This window comes from Amphiura filiformis, unplaced genomic scaffold (genome assembly GCF_039555335.1).
Source record: "Amphiura filiformis unplaced genomic scaffold, Afil_fr2py scaffold_595, whole genome shotgun sequence".
In the NCBI taxonomy this organism is placed as follows: Eukaryota; Metazoa; Echinodermata; class Ophiuroidea; order Amphilepidida; family Amphiuridae; genus Amphiura; species Amphiura filiformis.
The window spans coordinates 88,108-113,575 of NW_027306059.1; the positions used below are offsets into that span (position 1 = coordinate 88,108).

Here is a 25,468-nt window from a genome sequence, read left to right on the forward strand (position 1 = left end):
TACTGGTGTTACGCAGAAAAGGTGCTACTGGTATAATACGCGTTAATGCGCAAATTGGAACTGAACCAATATTATCAATTGCAGAAGTTTTTCTGTTAAAGTAGTCGTTTGGATTTTAAAGTTTTGCTTGGACAATAAAATGATAAATTTCGGAATTGAAGATATATGACGGAGTTTTCGATTTATACCATCGTAACAACTATTATTCTTCCATTGGTGCCAGAGGAAGGTTTTGAAATTTGAGAGTGCGGAATCAAATGAGCTTAGGTGAAACAGCGATGAGTGCAAGAATCGGTCAGATATCAAGTAAGTAATTTGCATTATGTCATTATTATTCCTGTCAAACATTTATAAATTTATAATAATTTTATATATATCAACCGTTTCATCGTTTCTTTTCTTACCTCGGTCGAGTGGCGATGTATTTGGCGTTGGCATGATGAAACAATCGGCATTAATGGATTTTGCAAGGCACAGTAAAACCACATAACTAAGTTTTTGTTTGTTTTGTTTGTTTGTTTTTTTCTGTTTCTGATTTCCTAATAACTTCAAAATCACTGGATTGTAAGCGTAAAACAGAAAAGAAATAGTTCATTATTAAATAAGTTTATCATAGAATAATGACGAAGGAGTCGTCCCAAAATATGCTTCACCCTAGCAGGACGCAAGGCAATGCGAGATTAATATAATGCGAAGATCAGAAATAAATGATGCAAGCCCGAGAAATTATGATTTAAATGATGATTTTTGGGGCTCGATCAAGCTTGCATATTGAGCGACAAAAAATTAGGACTCAGCGGGAATTGAACGTACACCTGTCGTTGAATTACCGGATTGCTCGAACTTTATAGCTTTAATTCTGCTCTTTGACTATTTTGATGGAATATCTTATTACCACAGAACACTTTTTGAGAAGTTGAAGCATGAAACTTTTGCTTCGAAAAGAAATCCTCTTTGTTTCGTAAACACACTGCAACAAGATTTTAAAATGTTGTCAAAATGTTATTGCAAATTATTTTTTGGCAAACATATTTGCAACATATTTTGTCAACACTTGGCCTATTAACATTATGTTACAATGTTTTGCTTCAAGTTTTCAAAAAATGTTTTCTGACTAATATTATTAAAACGTTTTGCACGTTTGGTATACGTTTAGTTTACAAAATAAAATAATCAAACTGTACATTTGGCGCAAAAGGAAACCCCCTAACTGAATCTTTTTAGTCTTGAATACACGATTTATTTTGAGAAGCTCTGTCCTATATGAAAATCGCCTCAAAGAGCTTGCGCTTTTTAAGTCTTGAACACGCATTTATACACTTAAAGACAACATTATGTTTTTAAGTTCTTCCGTGATTTTGAACTCGCTCGAGGTCTCTAACAAAAGAGATTTCCGTTCATCATGTTCATCAAATTTATACAGGTTACGATCTTCAGGTTACTCCTTCATTTAATTATACACGAAATTAGGGTTAGGGTTAGTTTAGGGTTAGGGTTAGGGTTAGGGTTAGGATTAGGATTAGGGTTAGGATTAGGGTTAGGATAAATACAGGTCCAACATTTTCAGCAAAACATTTTAACCGCATTTGCAATACGTGACATCCTTTGATCATCATACAATCACGGATGTCGTTTCGCGAATTGCAAATGTGGTTTAAAATGTTTGGTTGAAAATGTTGGTCCTGTATTGGGAATGTGAGTTGGACATTTTGATAGAGCTATCAAACGAGTTCACGTCTTTAAGTTTACCATGTTTGCGGGGGTATTCAAGACTTAAAAAGTACAAAGCTCTTTGAGGCGATCTTCATATGGGACAGAGCTTTTCAAAATAATAGTCGCGTGGCTCTTCTTTCCGGGTTTTCTTTGAACTCGCTCAGTGCCACTAGCAAGGCCTTTTGAAATGGAGTTCCAGAGTTTTCTCAACTCGCATATGAGCAATAGTATAAAGTTTTCCTAGTTTGGACATCATGTTTTTTAACTAAGGTAGCAAAAACGTGTTTCACAACGGCCTATAGAACACTATGGTAACCACCACCGGGATGAGGCTATCACTTTTTCGTCCATAACGTGTGAACGGAACATATTTATCGCCTAATATCATGAATATTTCACTGGGATGTTTAGATATACCAAAATCACCATTTTGACAGGATGAGTGGGGTGGCGTTGGAGAATGAGGCTGTAGATCTGCTCACAAACAACCACCCTTTAAATAATACAAACAAATTACAAATATTACATTTATTAACAAACCAATTATGTATATTAATATACGATGTACGATATCTACATACCATAGTCCAGACCGATTTATGCAATATTTTTTCTCCCATCTCAAATTTTCTTTATGATGAATTCAAGTGGAAGATATGAATGAGAAATTGACGGTAATATGTATAGTCACAAAGTCAACAGCATGATTTGAACTCTGCAAAAAATGCAATATTTCCTTTCTCCATGTTTTCAGCAATATTTCCATCTGAACCTCATTCACAAACTAGGGCTATATTATGAAGGTTCAAACTGAACCAAGGCACTGGAATTTTATCAAGATTTGTGTTTACATTTATGGCATTTTGACCATATATAATTAGATTTTATTAAAAAAAAATAATGATATTTATTTAAGCTTCAAATATTAATCCAAATTAGGACGAATAAATGCATTTATCACCGGTTTTGAGAGTAAGGTTTTGGACCTCTATATGGAACATTTATACCATTCAAACCTGTTACTCTTAATACAAAATAAAGGGGAGAGAACATGGACCTTTTCGAACATCATTATTTCTGCATTATATGTCCAAAGTATATAAAAGTATACATTTTTTTGGAAAGGAAATGAGTTAAGAAATCCCATGATGACGTCTTGCAGCTTTCTTCAAAAATTTTGAACAAATCACACAAATTCACTTTTTTTACACCAATTTTTTGTGACAACATAAAAAAAATTGGTTCGGAGTAAAACATTTCAGTTAGCTTTTCATGAAAAAGAGACACGAACTTAGGGAAGGTTCTTTTCATTTTTTTTTAATTTGTCTCTTTTTTCGAAATATTGAAGAAAACATGTGAAAAAAGCAATTTTGTCACTTTACTCTATAAAGCTAAAAATTGCACATATGGTATATATTTTTGTTTAAAACAAATATTTGGAAGAAATGAAAAAGCCTTCTCTAATTTCATGTCTCTTTTTCATGACAACAACAACAATATAATGTAATAAAACATAGAAAATGGACATATAAAAAGTTTGTAACTTTGCGACTAAGTATGCGATGGACAAATGAATTTGCACATACACTCTTGTCAAACTTGTCAAATTTGACAAGGGAATCTAATCAGCTGGGAACATAACAGATTTCTCCTCAAAATGACTCGCATTCTCATCAAAATGACAAGAAACTATTCAAATAGATATTATTTGAAAAATTTGATCTTGTCAATTATTATAGAATGAATAGATTCTTGTCAAAAATGACCCAACTTAATTTGAGTAGTTTGTCTTGTCAGAGCGGGACTTGTCAAAATGAAATGGATAATCTTGTAAATTAATGAGTTGGAGATCTTGCCAATATGAATAGTTACTTGTTAAATTAAAACGAAAAATATTCAATTTGAATAAACCTAATCAAAATGAACAATATAACGGGATCAAAAATAAATGAATAGTGATTTTATCTAAAAAATGAATAGCTCGAAATTAGAGTGTATAGGTTACTTTTCAAAATTTCCTACTTTGGACCAGTGGCGTAGCAAGTGGGGGGGGGGCAGGGGGGCCCCGTGCACCCCTGCTCGTCATGGCCGTCGGTTCATGTAAGGCCGTCGGTAGACGGATGGCGTTGTTGAAAAAAAGGGAGAATTGTAAAGAAAATGATGAAAAATGATGTGTTTTTATGTTAGTACCGCCTATCATCATTTTTTTTTTGCTCTTCACTTTTTCAAACCATGCAAAAAGTTTTTGGGTCAACAAATCACAACTTCTGTCGGTAAAAAATATTTCCGTCGGTACATTTACAGTTGTGCCCCCTCGGTTCCAAAATCCTGGCTACGCCACTGCTTTGGACCAGATCATGTCACATTATCAAACATTTCTATATAGTTGTTGTAAAAAAAATCACAACTTATGCTTGCCAAAATGAGTGTCAAATTTGCTCAAAACAGTGTCTGACTAAATCTCTTTGAAATTTGTTGTTTCTTGAAGAATTGTACAAGCTCTGTCAAAATAATTGGTACCCATTAATGTTGATGTTTATTGAAAATGCCTCTTTCAAAAATTCTTGAAATGTCTAGAATGTATAGTTTATGACTTGTTATACATTATACAAATTATTTGGATCTGATGTTGAATTTGGATGCGTCAGACTCATCCACTATCAGTGAAAACTGATGGGTACCAATCTTTTGATACCGCTTGAATATTATGTTACTTTCTAAATGTAAAAGAGTGAAAATCTCACTCCCCAAAAGAGTGATTCACTTATAAAACCACTCATAAAAGAGTGAAATGTGTTTTTAACTTTCAAACCACTCAAAAAAGAGTGAAAACCACTCGAAAAGAGTGAATTTTAACTCGTTCAATGAGTTAAATGAAGGACAACACATTTTTAGAGTTGTCCTTCATTTAACTCATTGAAAGAGTTATAATTCACCCTTTTAGAGAGGTTTTCGCTCTTTTTTGAGTGGTTTTATAAGTGAATCATTCTTTTGGGGAGTTGACTTTTACATTTAGAGAGTACGATTCTAGTAAGGAGTACGTAAAAGTGAAAAGTCGGGTTACAAATTGGGTCGAATTATTTTTACCAACTATGATTATGGATCTATATTGCAAAAAGACATGTATTTTCGTTAGTTTTGGTACGAAAATGATCACGTTTTGAATCTCTTTTTACGAGCAACGCAGGCAATTTCCATGATCAAAACATTGGCTAAAAATGATGAAATCACTCCGTAGCAAACACGAAACGTTTTACAGAAAACGTTTAATATCGGGTTATATGAAGGGTATAAAACATTTTAATGACACTCAGAAAACATTTGTGGAAACTTGATGTAAAATGGTATAACATAATGTTATTATAGCTGATTTTGCAAAAATGTTTGCCAAAAATATCTTGCATTAATAGTTTTAATGACCTTTTGTTTTAATGACCTTTAGATAACTCGTTACTTAAATGTTATTAAAACTTGAATGAACAAAATCAAAACGCGTTTCGAACACGTTTATAACGTTTTTTTTTAAAATATTATAAGCGTAAAAGTTACAAAACAGAAAGAAAGAAAGAAAGAAAGAAAGAAAGAAAGAAAGAAAGAAAGAAAGAAAGAAAGAAAGAAAGAAAGAAAGAAAGAAAGAAAGAAAGAAAGAAAGAAAGAAAGAAAGAAAGAAAGAAAGAAAGAAAGAAAGAAAGAAAGAAAGAAAGAAAGAAAGAAAGAAAGAAAGAAAGAAAGAAAGAAAGAAAGAAAGAAAGAAAGAAAGAAAGAAAGAAAGAAAGAAAGAAAGAAAGAAGCAGTCTGTATCCCAACTATTCCCAAGTGTCACACAAATATCCACCACATAAGCTAGTATATAATGTGAATAGCTCCGAGTGGGACAAAAATCTTGTGATATACCTTGCCAGAAAATAAATATACCTTTCCATAATATTAAACTGGCAAAATAAATCAACATGATCAAGACGCAGTTTCTTTACAGCGCTTTGTCCACAAGTTATATCAGGTCTACAAGTTAAAATTGATGCAATAGATTTCACCTTCTTATACTCAAGCTAATTTATGACCTATTTTTTCTGTACTAAAAGGTACCTTGCACACTATATCAAAATTTACATCTTTTAACTGAAAAGAACATTCCGGTGTTAAATCACTATTTGCGTTACAACAAGCAAAAACGAATTATAGCATAATTGAGGTCAAAAATCGACAAATCACCTTAGTCAAAATGAAGCAACCGAAAACATCCGATTTTATCTCAATATTCTCGAATAGTAGATTCATTGTGTAACCTGTTAACCCTCCAAGTGATCGGCATCCACAACATGCTCATCTATCAGGGCACTGTTCTTTAACTCCAATACATTTGCACGTTCATTGAATGACCTTTGACAATTTGGGTACAAAAACTCATACTCTGCAACTTGGGGTCAAATTTTGCACCGTGATTGTTTAATTGAGGTTATTGGACTATGTCATTGGGATGAGGCCATTGTGGTTCATACTGCATGGTACTTCTGTAAATAATCTCAAGTTTTATATTCAGAAGTCTAACTTTTCATGTCAAAATTTGAAATATAAACAGAATTGTATCAAGTACAAACATCCCTTGGATTAAGCAGCCTAGAGGTTCTTGAAACATAATTTGCGAATTTGTATACTCAGGATTTCAAATCGATTTTCCCCAACCGTGAACTCATCAGTTCATACAAAGAATATTTCAACATGTTCTGCCGCACTGATACTATGATAAAAACATATTTTCTCTCGGTCGATTATAGAAAAACTGGTTCATAATCGGTGTTCTTTCAAATTTTTGTCGGCATGTGGTTCCTTTCAAGATAATCATCATTACCATTTCGGATGAGCGAGCTCTTTTGCGTTGTGGTTCGCACCTGGGTTAGAAAACGACTGTGAAAAGGAGACTAATGATTTCTGATTAGGGCTATCAGATTTAAACCGTACGAATGCAATCTGATGTTTTGTTTCGGGGTTTTAGGTTTTGAAGTTGTTGACTTGTTGATCTGGTTTGAGTTTCTTTCATATTATTGAAAGTTATTTAAAGTGCTTCTGGGTTTTTGAAATGAAAGTGGTATAACTTAATTTTCTCACAGTCATCATTCGGAGTAAATTATGAGTCATTTCTGAACTAAATTTTTAAAGCTTACGAATAAATACTATTATGTGGTATGAATTCTTATATTTTCCAATTTAAAGCTCTTATATTTATCATTTCAAGAGTGAAAAAGAAACTTCAGAATTTGTTTCAAAATATTTTTTTTAAAATTTTTGGCGCGTGCTCAATGATAGTTAAACATAAGCTTATGGACTTTCGTCAAAATTTTCAGCAAATTTTGACTTATTATTTCTTCAAAGCATGTATAAATGAAAATACTGATTACTGAATCAATAAATTAAAGAAAACAAATGAAAGAAAATCATAAACGTATATCTCAAAGATTGATAAAATAACATTCTAACTTGAAAACTCGCTGACCTCACAAACCTATCAAAACAGTATCGTGATAAATGAAGAAAATATACAAAACAACATCATTCCATGTATAAAATAATATTATGTGAACTAATATTAAAGTTCAAATTTCAAACAAAATGAACGGTTGAAGCTCTTTATTCATTTCACACATCTCTAATAGATGTAGATTATAAGTCATCCAATCCAAATCTAATAGATCTGCATTAGGCGGCTAGGGCTATTCTCTTCGCATTTATCATTACCTGGGAGACAAAATACCCATTCATATCCAAATACGCCGTCACACATTTATACGCACACCACGCCTTTAACGCGGTGTTTTAGCAAAGTGCGTACTCAATCTGGATTAAAAACAGTCCGTTTTAATAAAGTGGGTCACCAAATACCGTGTGAATGACCATAAATGGTACACAATATACCTTTTGACCATGACTTTCAACTTGCCCGAGGCGAATCTTTTTGAATTCGTCTTTATGTGTGCTCAATATGCAAAAAAAGCTCTTTAACTTTTACTGGCAATTGACTTTTTCATTGTACAACCAAATACCCTCCTGGAATAATATTGGAGGCGGTGCTGGGAGGTTAATGATCTAATCGTAGCACTTTGAGCCATAGTGGTCTCATCTCAACGGCGCAGTTGGTTGATCTACATATTACAATCAAAGCTCAAAATTTGACCTTATATTATGGAGTATGAGTTTTTGTGCTCAACATATCCAAATGTCATTGTATGAATGCACGAATAATTTGGGGTATAGAGAATTGAGTCCTGTGGGTGAGCATGTTTGAGAATTTAACAAATTATATACGTAATCAAGGTAATTATGATATTTGATAACACTAGTCAGCATTTAATATACTAGTATTCAATGGTATTAGTATTTTTTTTTGCCTAGGGCTCTCAAAAATTGCACTACTATACATGAGCACACCACAAGTATAAGTTTCCTATTCTTTGATGTGTTTTAAAGGGCTCTGGTACGGGTATGAGCGTTTGGGCAGTATTTTTTGTGGGATATGAGAGCACATCAGACATATCGAATTGTATTCTGAATACGAAGAATGTCCTCCTGATATCAAATAATTTTGATTTTTTAATATTCGCGATATAATATACATTTTATGGCAAATGATTAAAAATTGATATCCGGGATTGATATTTTTGATATTTAACAGTTCTCGAAGTAAACTTTATAAAAGTAATGATTGATGTACTTAAATTGTATGTAGCTGGGATGAAAAACCGACGATCACTTGAAAATTTTGACCTTTCATATTGAAGATATGGATTTTTTTGTCCCAAAACACCCAAAAATTAGGTCTTTTTGAGAAAAAATTTAGATGCAACATAATATAATGTTATTTACCAGTCTAAAAGCACACCACATTTCCCCCAAATCTATAACATGTCTCGATCTTCCATTATTTGTTGTACTTTGATATGAAAATAAGGTGATTATGACCCGTTTAAAATAAATAAATAAATAAATAAATACATAAATAAATAAATAGATAAATAGATAAATAGATAAATATATAAATATATAAATATATAAATATATAAATAAATAAATAAATAAATAAATAAATAAATAAATAAATAAATGAATGAATGAATGAATGAATGAATGAATGAATGAATGAATGAATGAATAAATAAATAAATAAATAAATACATAAATAAATAAATAAATAAATAAATAAATAAATAATTAAATAAATAAATAAATAAATAAATAAATCATGATTACTCAGGTTTTGCCTGATTTGCTGATCATAGCACAACTTCAGTTCAGAAGATAAACAAATGCTGCGAGTCCTTTTTTCTTTTAATGCACTTTTGCGTAAATATGAGCCTTTTAAGTTAATAATAGCAATAAAATAATGGATGGCTTTACACAAGAGCTGTAAACAACCGACTAGTCACAGGAAGATGGATCTAAAAATATAGCTCTTATGTAAAAAACTGTGAAGTAAAAAGTCAACAATATAAAATAAAGTGTATAATACCGCAAAATTTTGAGTGCAAAATTACCCAATGACCTGGGCCAAATCTCTTGCTAAAATAATGGACTTATACTGTATACAGGTTATCCCTATAAGATCTTAACTCAGACAAAAAGTCATATTTTGTCTATAGTCATGATAGTATAGTGTGTTCAAAATATTTGCGGTTTACATTATTCCGTAACTTATTTCCTTTCAAATCTGTTTCAAATCATGTATTCTTTATACTAGTATATATTTTGCACATTTAAGAAGTTAAAACACTTTTCATTAATGCATTTGTGAGAGTGCACAGTCCCAATAAGATAATGAATTCAGGCCCGTTGCAGGATTTATATTGGGGGTGCTGATGTTGAAAAAGTGGACCTTTTTTTATTCAAAATTTGGACCTTTTTGGACTGAGGGGGCGGATTTGGACATTTTTGGACCAAAAAGGCACAAAAACCCTCTATTTTTTTCGAGTTTTGACCCATTTGTTTGATAACGCATATCTTTTGTTTTGAAATCACCGATTTTAAAAGTATCCCACAGGTTTCACCATTTTCTAAAATTATTCACCATCACTCGTGTTAGGATCTTTTTGTGACAGTGACAACCTGTATTAGCTACAATATGAATTTTCAACAAATTATCTATCGCGCGCTTCCTGTGCTCATGTTGCCTATTGTGTTTAAGATAACTTTTATAAGTCCTACAATTTGCATGGTAATATTTTTTCATGTGAATGAAACGAAAATAATAGTAGTTTTCCAAAATTTCCCCGAAAAATCATAGTGAGACTTTCTATGTTCCGTTCCCGTAAATTTATCACTTTCAATGCTCAATTGCTCATAGGTACTAGGAGTTATGTGGTATAATTATAACGAAAATGGATTTGGTTCCTCTTGAATTTAAAGTCATAATATAAAGCTGTCTATTTTCCATGGCGAATTTTCTGTTCCTTTCTTACTAAAGTGTTTACTCAAACGGTTCCATGATTCTACGCAATCATCTTTTAAAAGTAATACATTTTGCTTAGAGCGCCGCGAAAGAACAAAACGTCATTTCTGGCTCATGGTTACCTACACTCATAGAAATTGTTCGTTGGCATTACTCAGTAAGTTGATGTAAGTCGTTGCGTCAACTTTCCGAGTAATGCCAACGCGTACAATTTTGAGTAACGCTGACTCGATATCATTATGTTGGTCGCACTCATTTGCACTTACTTTATTGAGTTGTTACAACTCAGAAAATGAAACTAGCCTAGGTTAGCATAATTTTCTAGAGGTATGCTATAATATACAAAATGTTGCACTGATTACAAAAATAAATATTTGAATACTGCTAATTGTGCAGAAAATGATCCAATTACGTGAATTAAGTAACAAAGTACCAAATTGGAATAACTCAAAACAATAAGTACCAGTAACTTAATATGAACGAGTTACATCAACTTACATGTTGATTTACAATAACTCAACTAATTGGTTCTTTGAACCTTGTTTATTTTTCTAAGTTCCCTGAACTTGAATTCAGAAGTTGGCATTACTTAAAAAGTTGACGCAACGACTTACATCAACTTTTTAAGTAATGCCAACAAAGTAGATTAGTTGACGGAACTTTTGAGCTTTTTCAGCATTTTTAAGTTCGGATAACTAAAATGAATTTTGTTTTGGCAACTTTTACACTATTTTTGAGTTGTCCAAACTTACTCCTTTTGAATAATTTGAACGAACATGGCGAACAAGTTACAATAACTCAACTAATTGGTTCTTTGAACCTTGCTTATTTTTCTAAGTTCCCTGAACTTGAATTCAGAAGTTGGCATTACTTAAAAAGTTGACGCAACGACTTACATCAACTTTTAAGTAATGCCAACAAAGTTGATTAGTTGACGGAACTTTTGAGCTTTTTCAGCATTTTTAAGTTCGGATAACTAAAATGAATTTTGTTTTGGCAACTTTTACACTATTTTTGAGTTGTCCAAACTTACTCCTTTTGAATTGCGCCAACAAGGCGAACAAGTCATTTCTATATGAGTGTACGTAAAAATGTCAGAATTTCACAGATGTTACAGAGAGATGATAGAAATATATTGACATCTATTAAGGGCCCACTTCAACCGATTTGAAGTCAATGTTTGAGTCAACATGATATCGTATTTAATAGAATGATATTTTTGTTCAAATTATCACGCCCCATCGATTTGTAATTCGTGCCTTTTGACAACATAAATAAACAGAACAGAAAATGCAGGTGCAACAAAAGTTGATTATGATATGGCAAATTTGAAACTGTTGAATCGGGGGGGGGCACTCGATTTGGGAAGTCATGGGAATGTGTGGACAGCAGTTTGAAACTAGGGGTCTTTGGAGAAGGCCTCAAAAAATTTCAAAAGTCCTCAAAATTTGAAATTTTTGGAACAATTTGAAGAAAAATAATAAAAAAAACCCGGGGTCATTCGGTAAGAGATTGTTGTGGCGATATATTATTTTTTGTTCAAAATTCTTGAAAAAAGGGAGTCTTTTGGTAACAGGAAAACAAAGAAGGGGTCATTGGGTGAGAGGGCGTTCAGTAAAACAAAAAGGGGGTCATTGGGTGAGAGGGAGATGAAAAATGGGAGTCATTGTGGTCGCACATCCCCATCACCCATTTTCTAAGGCCGAACAAAATTTTATGGCACAAAAATTTCAATGTTTCTGATGTAAGTTTCGGCTTGATCTTTGGGATGGTCTGTAATAGCTGAGAGTTAAAGAAATAGTTTGAAACGCTGAAAATGTATTATATTCAATGTTTCTTTCCAGTAACGAAAGTTAACAAAACTGCGCAGCGACATAGCCAAAGTAATTTAAAGTTGGGTTTAACTTTTTGGACGCTATAATATGTATGCACATCTGATCATCATTCCCTCCAATCGATCGAATGAACGTGAGATTCTAATTATAAATTTGCTAAAAAGTCACGAAGTTCAAGCCTCCTTAAAACTAGAACATCAAACAGACATATTGTGTCACAGGTGTGATACAGACAATGCTAATGTCTATCATTCAACAAAACAAATATTAAAAAATTTGTACATCTGTCGGGATGCGGCTTTTAAACTCCAATACGCATGTGCAGTCATATAATACATTTGAATATATTAGGTCCAAATCCACAACTTAAGGTTACATGTTACTATTATTTTCAAGAGCCTATTTTAGCAAACGATGAAAGGTAAAGGTAAACTGACACATGTTGCAACCCTGCGGATTACTCACATTTTCTGCTAAGGGAGTGTTCATAAAAACTTTGGTGGGGTTGGAAATATAGGGGATCAAAAAACAACAACAATTGCGTCCTAAGAAAGGGGTCAAAATATTGAGTCCTTAATAGGGGGGAATCAAAAACATTTGAGGGTACGGGGTAATGTACGACAAGGCATAATCATCCCAAAAGTTTGCTCGCTCCACGCGCATCAATGGTATTCATTAATTGTGTAGCTGCAAGCTTCAAATCAACAAAATTTGCGCACTTTACAATTTGGATGTAGCACTATACCGTAGGCCCTATTACTCCAATGAGTAATAACTTAAAATGGTCATTTTTAGCTAATGAGTTAATAACATATATATTTTTTATATTTTTAGTTTCTTTTTTATAGGACACGGGAGCCGGGGGATAAAAAACAAACAAACACTTTTTACACCATTTAGACCATTTATGAACACTCCCTAATAAACATTTAACTTTGCGTGCGGTATTTCAATGGCAATTTCTCTTTAATTAATAAAAAAAAGTCTATGAAAATAACCACTAACCCAATACTAGCACTGTTTTTCATCATTTGAATGCATTTGCATGATGACTTCGAATACGGTATCTGACATTTGTGAAATTGTGAAATGTTTTGCCTTGGCCCAGGGATATATGAGAATTTGCTTGGCCAACTCTCTATCTCTCTCGACCACATGACGTCGAAGCACTATTTATCTAATCCATAACTATCCTATTGGTAAAGTTGACATCTAAAAGTAGAAATCAATTTTTAAAAAGATAGTTTGACTTTTAGTGATCAATTTATTTACAGAGGATGTCAACTTGTGTGGGTGTGTGTTCTCATAATTGTATTTTGTAATAGTTAAATGATATGAATCCAGGTGTTCAACATATCGGAAATATTAATGACGGTAAGACAATGTAAACATATTTACATCACGACTGACATATGAGAGTGATCGATGGAATACCAAATTAAACGCTAGTCGATACAGTTTAAAATATTGGTCTTAACTCTGAATCCATCTGTGAGGTCAAATTAGAGCAAATTAATGTTCAGTTTGGGAGAAAATCCCCCCAAAACGTTTCTTGACCCAATTGTTTTTTTCGGGAAACGTAACAAAAAAATCTTTTTTTTTTATTAATTTTTAAAAACAAAAAAAAAAAATTATAAATATCTAGGACCCGCGCTTTTAAATTTTTATTTGAATTTTGATCAACTTCACCTAAATTGGTTGAAATTTGGGTGAAAATCAAGCTTTTTTAATGATTTGTTTTGCAAAATTTGGTAAAAATATTTTAAAAAATTGTTTTTAGATATTTCTAGTTTTTAAAAATTAATAATAAAAAAATTACTTAAGAATTTTTTGTTACGTTTCCCGAAAAGAATTGGGTAAAAAAACGTATTTTTTTTCTCAAAAACCTCACAGATGGGTTCATCAAATCTTTACTGTTCTAAATATGTATATACTTTTATACACGTTAGACCAACAATTTAGCAGTTATAAGGCTTATAAAACTTGAGTAACAATATCATGCCACATATCATTGTTTGTTAGCAGCGAAATTCCCGCTCTTAAGGTGGCACCAACTCAATTCCTTTTTGCACGGAGTTGCAGGTTCAGGAAAATCGACATTCTAATATAGGCTATACATATTGCATGCGCACATAATATATCTTCAACCTCTTCACCTGGTAAAATACAGACATCAGCAAACGAATTAAGGTACCAGTTATGTTCACCCCTGTATATCCTAAACAAAGACAAATATGTAAAAATATGTACCCTTTAATTTGTTGAAATTGGTTGAGAATTAAAGAAACGCTGGCCGGAAACCCAAGAAAGGAACGAAATCAAAAGTTGTATTTTAATGTTCTAATCAATGGAAAGCACACCGCTATTCTTTTGTTCGAGCAATGAAATTTGCATCTTCCATAGGATTTTGGATCACTGGGCGTTTATTTCTTGAACGATTCCAACAAATGAGGTCTTAAATCCTACCTTAAAAATGCAGCAATTGCTACTGGTTCTAATTAATTTATGACATATAAGTCTTTGTTAAGGTCATACAGGGGGTGAAAATAACTGGTATCTTAATTCTTTTGCTATCTGATTTGTTATGTCGACATCACACTACTTAGTTTCAATCATCACCTCTTTTCACTCTATATACCTCAGGTCGTATTCTGGACATACCATGTAAAGTTTGCGGAGATCGTAGTTCAGGCAAGCACTATGGTGTCTACGCCTGTGACGGTTGCAGTGGGTTCTTCAAAAGAAGTATCAGAAGGAATCGAACCTACGTCTGTAAGAATCGCAACAGCGGACCGTGCCCTATTGATAAGACGCATAGAAACCAGTGCAGGTCGTGTAGACTCAACAAATGTCTTCGTGTTGAGATGAACAAAGACGGTAAGTTAGTATACAATGTATTTTTTCTTATCATGGATTTGGAGGAAGACTACTACTTCTTTTCTTGTTCTGTGACTGTTTCAGGAACAACTATTATTGTAGAGAGTCCAGTGAACGACTGAACGTTCTGCGGAACGTTCCGAATGTTAAAATGTCCCATGGATATCAACGATTCTGAATCATTAAAAAAATGTTGGCATTCATTCAGCGCCTTTCACGTGTATCAATATTATTCCGCTGTCGTTAGAATATGTCAGCTGCCATACAATACCCAAGGCATGCTCATACCTTTGGGCGGCGCTCAATGTACAATATTCCTAACAGCTCCCCATTTTACCCCTGGGTATTATAGAGAGAGGCAAGTGAGGTAAAGCGCCTTGCCCAAGTGCACAACATGATGGCACCGCTGGGGCTCGAACTTGCAACCCTTCGAATACGAGGTAGAGCCCGTACCGCTGTGCCACCGCGCGAAACACATTATGACACATGATTTCCGTGTTAACTTGAATCGATTAAAAAAAAAACCCTGAATGGTTATCTACTATTTCCATGGTTTGTCAAAGAAGTTCAGATACTTGACACATGGTTCTTGTATGTTCATGGTTCTATATCTTTTTGGTAGGCCCAGGGTCTGTATTATGTCCAACTAGTCTTTTTTTAAACCTTACTTTCCTGCCGTAAAAGTCCCTTTTAACGGGTTATTTAATTTATAACCACACATCATTAGTTCTTCAACATTAACAAGAGTCAAATATTTAAAACTTGCATACAACATGATTAATGATTCCCAACATTGTCTACTTATATGAAGAGGGGCTCATACGTTTGGTTGATGTTGTTGGAGTGTGCGCTTTAAGTTTGCACTGTAATGTTAATTGTCCTCGCGATAAGTCAGATAGGTCCCATCTCGGTCCCATTAATTTGGGAAAAAAACCTTTAGTTGTGTGCTTTATTATGGAATAATGATCACAAAACACAATTTTTTCGTGATAAAAATTCGTGATTCAAAATTTCTTTCCAACCAATTCAACAAGTTTTTGCTCCCTGTTTACCTTGCTGATCCCAACCACGGTGAACGCACGACCTATTATAATGAGATGTGGAAAATAAAACACCTGGGACCAATATGAAGTGTGACCACTCCAATATAACAATACATCATGGTTTAATATTACCAAGTGCATATATCGCTTCTTATACAAATAGTCTAGTCAAACGAACAGAAATTTTGTAAAGACAATAATGCATTAAATACGGCGTGTTAATCAGCTGTAAATTATAGCGAAAAGGGCGGGAGGAACATGCAGCACGATCCCAGGAGAAAAGTGCGAGTGATGCAACTATTTATCTGTGATATACTCGGGTTATCCGGCTCTTGAGTACTCATCATTTTTAACTACGCGTCTTTAGTGGTAGACAAATAGTTCGATTTGGTATGAGTGTTTTTATGCAAATAGGTTTTTCATCAATAGGTGTAGTTTAATAGCAAATTAACAAAGAAAGTTAATGAAATGTTGAGCCTGAGAAAAAATAATAGAATAATATTTGCCGAGTGTTATACTCTCTATGGGGATTTCATGGCCTTGTTTAAGCGCGTATTTCTTTGTGGATGTGTAACAAGACTAGTATGGAATATTTCTGAAGGGACTAGTGGAAAGGCAACCTTATGACTTATTAGGCATATTTGGCATATAGTATAATTATTTTTCTCATCATTTTTGTTATACACGACATTCTTAATGCTACTTTATCGCACATGAAAATGTTAAAAAATAGTTTAGTTCTATAAGCTTATATTATTTTCGAAACAAAATTGGCTTGCCATGGATGTTGGTTGACCTATATATTTGGAACGGCTGGTACCCCCACTCAAGATACACAAAAGGTGGTAACCATGCATGTTACCGACTCTTTCAAAGACCCCCTTTGCAATGATTTTTCAATAAATGTCTCCCCCTTTCATGCAAAATTAAGGACATAAGGCAATAAAATACCCTTTTTTGTCTTTTTAATGACACTCAACAACATTACCAGATTTTCCCAAATTACCCCTTTTATCAAAATTTCGCCGACACTGCGAATTAAATTATTTTGCATATTTCGCGGTCCTAGCTATTGACATTTTGACAAATTTGACAAAATACATAATATTACTTATTAATATTATCAATACACATGTACGTCTGTCTTAGACAATACAAACATCAGATTTAAATGATGGCAAGTATTTTGTAACACACAAAATAAAAAACATTTAAAAAGCATATTTATTGAAAACAAAATTGTATATTTGGTTGGTCTTCTGGTTTTTTGTAATATTTCTGTGTTTTTTATTTTTACAAGATATCACACAAAAAGAATTACAAAGCAATCATAAAAAATCACAAAAAATCACCAAAAACAAAAAATTTTGTCTTCTGTTTTATGTGTGGGTAATGTGATTGAAGGATGTGCGGGGTATGTGGGGAGGCGGTGTTGGTGGGGGTGTGTTGTGGAGGTGGGCAAGTGAGTGTATAAATGTACTAATTAGTTTTTGCAATGTTTCATGCGAAATTGATTAGATTTCTACCAATTTGTTTTCTATCATTGTTTAGCTGTACAACACGAGCGTGGACCCAGAACTTCTACTTTACGAAAACACATGGTTATGTTTATGCGAGATTCAACCATGCCAGATATGGTTACACCGCCCCCTCCCAATATGAAATACGTCCCACACATGTCCCCCAACGCACTCTGTGGATGTTCCCTGCCATGCAAGATACCAGATGATGTTCACACGAGACAAGTGGTTAGGACTTCTTCCGAGTATCGGTGTAACTATGGAGCCGGAGTGTGCTCACTTGAAAGTACATGTAAAAGGGCCAAGGAACCTTGCTTAAGGGTATGTAGTCTACTTTAGTAGATCATTTTAATTTACCATCCCTCTAATGCTCTAATCTTCAACCTTACAATGTGTGGCTCACTCCGAAAACCCTGTACCCGAGAACCGCGCCACCCATTTCTCTGGGCAGAGCGGTCACTGGGAATGTATGCATGGAATGGTATATGGATTGTTTATCACAAAGGGAATGCAAAGCAGTCTAAAGGGTATGTTGCTTCTGTCAAAATATTCATAAAACGTTAAATATTAATTTAGTAGACTAATTTGAGTTACAAGTTAAAACACACACGTATATGTTTTTAAACCACCAGTTTAGATTTAAAAATACATATTTTCAAATAAAAATAACCTTTGTTTTTAATTGGTTGATTTGTAACCGATTAACAAAATACTTCAGATATGTATAATATTTTGACAAAACAACAGTAGTAACAACAACAACAACAACAACAACAACAAACCACCTTTTGGAAAAACAAACTTATCTTCAGTAGATAGCAGAGCTGATCTGTCATGGCTTGTCACCAGTGATCATGATTTATTTAAACTAATTTCTTAGTTTAAATGAGTCTGACTAGTTTGACAGCTTTATCCAAGGCGTTATCCTATCAAAATAGAGATTTTCGCAACAGGAAAAAGCTCACGGTTTTTTTTCATAATCGCAGATTATGAACTAGCACAATTTCATTCAAAACTTGGGAATCATATTATTTTGATACAGGTCTCAATGTGAAGTATACAAAACACAATATAAAAAATATGACCACCCACCTCTATAGACACCCCTCATAATAACATAAAAATGTGAACTTTGTAATAGAACAATATTTTATTATTGTTGGTTAGATTTTTTGCTTGACAAATCCAAAAATTACTCATTGTCGCCATCTTGGCTGATGGCTTCTTCAGAATGACCATTGGGATCCACTTTTCTGAAGAAGCCACAGCGAAAGTTTGAAAAATCTAACCAATTTTATCTACAATCCTACAAATGCATCTATTTCATTAATATTCTATTATGTCTTCTCTCAAATCAACAGTTCCCGCATTCTGTGTGTCCGATACCAATAAAGCCAGAAAATATGTGTAATAATAACGTGGATTTAGTGAGCCGCAATAACGTGGAGCTAGTGAGTCACCACACTGCGATCAAGTTGCTTCATATGTCGGTGAAATGGGCAAAAAATGTTCCCGCTTTTGCTTGTCTTCCAGAAAAGGACCAGGTAAAATATAGTTTGTTTAGAAGGAGTAGAGATAAACTGATCAAATTACTGTTAGCTTTCTTTATAATGAATAAAATAAATAAATCATAATAATATCACGCTATTAAAATCAATGTGCAAAACAATCATTACCGGTAGTATTAGTAGTTAATATTCCCTCCACGCGCATGCATAATACAAGATTTAATATTGGTCAAAATGCTGTCTTTAGTAGATAGCATCATATCATAGCATATAATAAATAGCACTTTAAATCATTGGTATTCCTATTAGCAATTGACAATCCATACATGCACATGTGTAATACGAGATTTAATGTTGATCAAAGCTATCTTCAGTAGATAGCACATAAAATCATTGGTATGGGCATATTAGCAATATTGACAATCCCTGCATGCGCATGCGTCAACTATTAGTCAAAATGCTATTTTCAGTAGATAGCACATTCACGATATTTACTATTGGTTAAAATGCTATCTTCAGTAGATAGCGCACACACACACACGAGATTTACTATTGGTTAAAATGCTATCTTCAGTAGATAGCACATACACGAGATTTACTTTTGGTCAAAATGCTATCTTCAGTAGATAGCACATACACGAGATTTACTATTGGTTAAAATGCTATTTAAGTAGATAGCACATACACGAGATTTACTATTGGTTAAAATGCTATCTTCAGTAGATAGCACATACACGAGATTTACTATTGGTTAAAATGTTATCTTCAGTAGATAGCACATACACGAGATTTACTATTGGTTAAAATGTTATCTTCAGTAGATAGCACATACACGAGATTTACTATTGGTTAAAATGCTATCTTGAGTAGATAGCACATACACGAGATTTACTATTGGTTAAAATGCTATCTTCAGTAGATAGCACATACACGAGATTTACTACTGGTCAAAATGCTATCTTTAGTAGATAGCACATACACGAGATTTACTATTGGTTAAAATGCTATCTTCAGTAGATAGCACATACACGAGATTTACTATTGGTTAAAATGCTATCTTCAGTAGATAGCACATGAAAAGAGATTTACTATCGTTAAAATGCTATCTTCAGTAGACAGCACATATACACGAGATTTATTTGGTTAAAATGCTATCTTCAGTAGACAGCACATACAGGAGATTTACTATTGGTCAAAATGCTATCTTCAGTAGATAGCACACACACGAGATTTACTATTGGTTAAAATGCTATCTTCAGTAGACAGCACATACATGAAATTTACTTGGTTAAAATGCTATCTTCAGTAGATAGCACATACACGAGATTTACTATTGGTTAAAATGCTATCTTCAGTAGATAGCACATACACGAGATTTACTATTGGTTAAAATGTTATCTTCAGTAGATAACACATACACGATATTTACTATTGGTTAAAATGTTATCTTCAGTAGATAGCACATACACGAGATTTACTATTGGTTAAAATGCTATCTTCAGTAGATAGCACATACAAGAGATTTAGGCCTACTATTGGTTAAAATGCTATCTTCAGTAGACAGCACATACACGAGATTTATTTGGTTAAAATGCTATCTTCAGTAGACAGCACATACAGGAGATTTACTATTGGTCAAAATGCTATCTTCAGTAGATAGCACACACACGAGATTTACTATTGGTTAAAATGCTATCTTCAGTAGACAGCACATACATGAAATTTACTTGGTTAAAATGCTATCTTCAGTAGACAGCACATACAGCAGATTTACTATTGGTCAAAATGCTATCTTCAGTAGATAGCACACACACGAGATTTACTATTGGTTAAAATGCCATCTTCAGTAGACAGCACATACACGTGATTTACTATTGGTTAATATGCTATCTTCAGTAGACAGCACATACACGAGATTTATATTGGTTAAAATGCTATCTTCAGTAGACAGCACATACACGAGATTTAGTATTGGATAAATGCTATCTTCAGTAGATAGCACATAATAAATGGCACGTTACATTATCGACAGCCCTATAACACAAGCTTTAATATTGGTTAAAATGTTATCTTCAGTAGATAGCACATAATAGTAGCGCGTTTAAACTACTACTATAAACTTATAGCTTTGACAATCCCTCCATGCGCATGATAACACGAAATTTAAATATTGATCAAGATACTATCTTCAGTATGTCAGTATAGAGCACACAAAAATGATGTTGAATCATTGTGGTAAATTTGCTTTTAGCATTACACAAATAATCTTGTCACTTTTGAATAATTTCAAACAAAAACACTGTAACAGGAAATAACTGACTTATTCAATAATTTTAGCCTTGTTGAACAAATTCAACCAAAACATTTCGACTGCTCAGTGCCGGAAGTGGGTAAGTGCAAAAGCTACCATGTATAGCTGCTAAGTGTAGATGAGTACAACATACTGTGTTTAAATTACCAAACTTTCACAGGGCAGCTATTGCACTCATCCACTTCCGGCACCGAGCAGTCGATTTGTTCAATAAGCATGTCATTGTTTAATAAAATACAGGGTGAGTCAAAAAAAGTGCAATAGAGAAAAGAATCCATTTTTATTTAAGAACCGAGTTGAACGTTTTAGGTTTTAAAACATTTTATATATGGTATATCCATCAGAGACCTTGTGTGAAAAAAGTAAGGAATTAGCATTTACCGTTTTGTTTTTATGACACATTTTACAGCGATACCCAATTTTAATGTTTGTCCAAGAGACATCTAAACTTTGAATGTCAGCCCACTCTGTGTTAGGTAGATTTGGAACAGCTGCCATTTTCTTAACCTCACTGGCATTAAAATAAAATGGAGCACCCAAAGTGTTATTGCCCATGGTCTTGTTTAAGGAGAAGAAATATTATTTTGTTGTTATTTTCATTTCACCTTTACTTTAAAGATGTTTATTCTCTATTAAAAAGATACAAATTTGATACAAAAATGAAATGCGCGCAAATTGAAGTGGAGTGAATTTCAAAATATCCAAAAAGTTGGACATATTGGGATTTAAAAAAACTGGTGTTGGAGTCGAGTGAGGTATGAAGGACTTAAAGTAATGTTAGAAAGTTTGTTTGAACAGAAAAAAAAGAAATTAAAATAACGCAAAAACAACCTTATTTAAGTTAAAGTCAGTTTCAGATCTGGTGTCTCATTCAAAATACATGGTACCTCGTGGACAAATAACGAAATTGGGTATCGCAGCAAAAGGACTCATAAAAATGAAACGGTAGTCGCGATTCACTTCATATTTTCACAGCAGGTGGCCATTGAGTGTAGCATTTATAAAAATGTTCTATATTGGGAAAGCTCGACTTGGTTCTTACATAAAATTGATTCTTTGCTCTAGTGCAGTTTTTTTGACTCACCCTGTATAATTAATTTTCTCGCTGTTATTTTTGAATTCTATATAGTTACTTTTACTGGAAGAGAGTTGGAGGGAGCTATTCATTCTTGGCGCTGCACAGTGGCACATGGAAATAGAGGGATCAACGTTAATGGCGGCAGCAGGTAGGGAATGGTTCAGTGGTTCTTAAGATAGCTCTGGATATTTTGAGACGATGTCTCAAAACTTGGATTTAAAAAAAAATTAGAATGAGGTATCTGCTCCAGAAAAATACAGCACTATTGTTATTAAATATCGTTATTAGAATATTGTCTTGTAAAATTGCCAAATCTTAATATTTGAAAATATAACTCTTAATGCTTTAGTTAGGGCCTAGTCCTAACTGACAATAAAGTCAAATTGTATTAGTTTTGCAATTGAGAGGAAATTGGCCACAAACATGCAATTTTGCACGATTTCTTAGAATTTCAGTCACTAAATTCAAAGACTTGGCACCAAGTCTAAGCATTAAAAAATTGGATTATATAATTATAAGGTATGGGTTTGCTCATAAATTTAATATTTTATGTTCATTTTGACAATTGGTTATACATGAGTTTAGAAATATAAAACTTGCATGCGTTTTCTAAAGTCTTTTGTGATCTTATTTCATTGTTATCTGAAATGACCAAAGTCTAATAAAAAACTACAGTAGGTCTAGGCCTATGTGCATGTACGTTTAGTAGAAATGCTTTCAGATTATAAATACTGATTTGACAGGTTCAGATACTGAAATGTTTGATATTTTGTTGAATTATTCAGGTTTGACCCCAGAAAATACAGCTTTGGAGAAGTTAGCCGCCATGTCAAGCGAAATACAGGTTACCAAGGAGATTGTTGCTAAGTTACAACAAATAGATGTAGACGCTACCGAATACGCATGTCTAAAAGGGATTGTCATGTTTAAAGCAGGTACGTGTGCCGAAAAACGGGAAAGAAGGAAGGAACGAAAGAAAGAAGGAAAGTGGACCTGTAAGGAAGGAGAGAAAAAATGGAAAATGAAGGAAGGAACAAAAGAAAGATGGAAAGTGAACCTGTTGAAGAAAAAAAGAAGAAAGGCAATAATGAAAGACGAAAGAAAAAGTGAAAGAAATGGAAGGAAGAAAGACAGAACGAATGAGAAACGAAAGAAAGAAAGAACTTTGGGAAAAAAGACACAAGAAATATAATATTGAAAAGAAAAAGAATACGAGTAATGAAGAATGATAAAAGAAATAAATAAAGAGATGAAAGTAACGTATATCAGGAAACAAAGAATTAGATACAGTAAAGGACAGAACAAAAAGGAATAAAAGAGAAAGAAAGGTTAGAAGAAACGGATGAAGAAGGGAAAGAGCGGAAGAAAGGAAGAATAACTACAATCCTGGCGGAAAGTCGTTGCCACACCAGCAGCATTGGTGTTAAAAGCACGCACTCGGATGAGCTAATAGTTCCTCATTATATTGTATAAGTCTATACATTCAGTTTACCTTCTTCCCTTCCACACCCCCATCTGTCAATGTTGGAAGACTATAATGTAGAAATGATGAAGATGTTGTCCAAATCAACATTGCAACTTATAGGGGAGCGGGGAGCGGGGAAGGATGTTGGTCAAGTTACGCTTTGGTGTGGCAATCTTTTGCGCCACGATTAGGGGGAAATGAAACAGAATGAAATTGAAAAACACGATAGAGAAAGAATTGAAGGAATAAAGGAAGGAAGACAGAACAGATTATTTGGATTTGTATAAAATAATTCTTGTAAATTAGAGTTGTCGATGATTTACCTTTTGTTTGTATGTTTGCATTTGTTTGAAAACAGATACATGTGGACTACAAGACCCCGCAGTTGTTGTTAGTCTCCAAGACCAGTCGCAAATGACTCTGAGTAAATACGAGACCTTCCGACACCCATTACAGCCATTCCGTTTTGGCAAACTATTGTTATTGCTTCCAAGTCTCCGAGCAGTACGACCTTCTACAATTGAGCAGCTTTTCTTCAGACGAGCTCTGGGAACGGTACCATTCCAAACCCTGCTACATGATCTTTATTACTCACCGGGTACTTTGTAGTTAGATCAAATAACAACGAGTTGTATGAATATGAAGACATTTCAAACTAAAACTGGTGCAATTCGGCCTGTCCGACAGTAATTTTCATCCGTCAGGCGCGTCGTACGCGGGCCCGTACGACAGCTGAATAATTGCAGAGAGACGTTTGGTAGAAAGCCCAGGATTCACGATTTAAAAAAAATAACATAGGCCTATAGCCTAAATGCTATGTTTTATAAAGGTCATGAAAACGTTTTAAAACAGTTTATATGCAAAAATATTTGAAATAAAATATTGTTTGGCAAACACTTTGGCAAAATATTTTGTCAAAACTTCTATGTTAGAATGTTTTGCAGCAAGTTTTTTTAAAAACGTTATTATTAAAACGTTTTATACCCTTTATCTAACCCGACATTTAACGTTTTCTATTAAACGTTTTGTGTTTGCTTGAAAGGTGTCCCGACAAACACTGCAATATTAACACAAGACATACTTGAGTGATTGGGATTCGCCAATATTTAAGCTAAATTCCTTTCAAATCAAGTGCATGGCAGCAGACTTATTTTCAAAAGAATATATATAAAATTCCTGCAGGCTCGTATGTAGGATTTACTTTGGGTGGGGTGCTGAAAAGTGGACATTTTGTGATATCTATTCTTTCAAAAAGGGCTTTTTTATTCGGATTGGCATGGGGTACGCCCCCTGGTTAAGGCCTCTGATTTCCAGAATAAAATTCATTCTTAATTTTAAAAAATACATAAGTTGGACATCAAAGGGTATAAAACAAGTTCTTTTTGTGAATATTGGATTAGTTCAAGCTAAAAGCGATTAATGCTTAACAAGTGGATTTTGTTTTTATTATCAAAGATTGACCTAATGACCTTAACCATGTTAACTATAATGCCATAATATGTACAAAAAAATGTAAAACAATAGACGAATATATAGTGCAATAAAATAAAAACGAATTTGAAATTACAGCCTCTCTTTAGTTTTGTACAAATTGTTAACCACCGAAAATCTGAACACCACAAAATCTACACCACTTTGGCAAATGAAAGCCTTTATTTATACAAGACGTTACAAGAATTTA

At 33.6% G+C, this 25,468-nt stretch overlaps 1 protein-coding gene across 1 annotated transcript; it reads left to right on the forward strand.

Annotated features, from left to right (window-relative positions):
* LOC140145718 (nuclear receptor subfamily 2 group E member 1-like) lies at positions 1 to 25,320 on the forward strand. The gene is made up of 7 exons (XM_072167398.1): positions 1 to 306; positions 14,629 to 14,862; positions 17,457 to 17,746; positions 18,787 to 18,969; positions 22,374 to 22,470; positions 23,108 to 23,257; positions 24,146 to 25,320. The coding sequence occupies exons 1-7, from the start codon at positions 258 to 260 to the stop codon at positions 24,394 to 24,396; spliced, it is 1,254 nt and encodes a 417-aa protein (XP_072023499.1). The 5' UTR covers positions 1 to 257; the 3' UTR covers positions 24,397 to 25,320.
* Positions 25,321 to 25,468: the final 148 nt, after the last annotated feature.

Bases quoted from the DNA above. Each gene is read 5' to 3' on its own strand.
- LOC140145718 (XM_072167398.1), top strand. From the start codon at position 258: ATGAGCTTAGGTGAAACAGCGATGAGTGCAAGAATCGGTCAGATATCA. The intron at 17,747-18,786 runs GTATGTAGTCTA...TCAAATCAACAG, and splicing joins CCAAGGAACCTTGCTTAAGG to TTCCCGCATTCTGTGTGTCC. The intron at 23,258-24,145 runs GTACGTGTGCCG...GTTTGAAAACAG, and splicing joins GATTGTCATGTTTAAAGCAG to ATACATGTGGACTACAAGAC.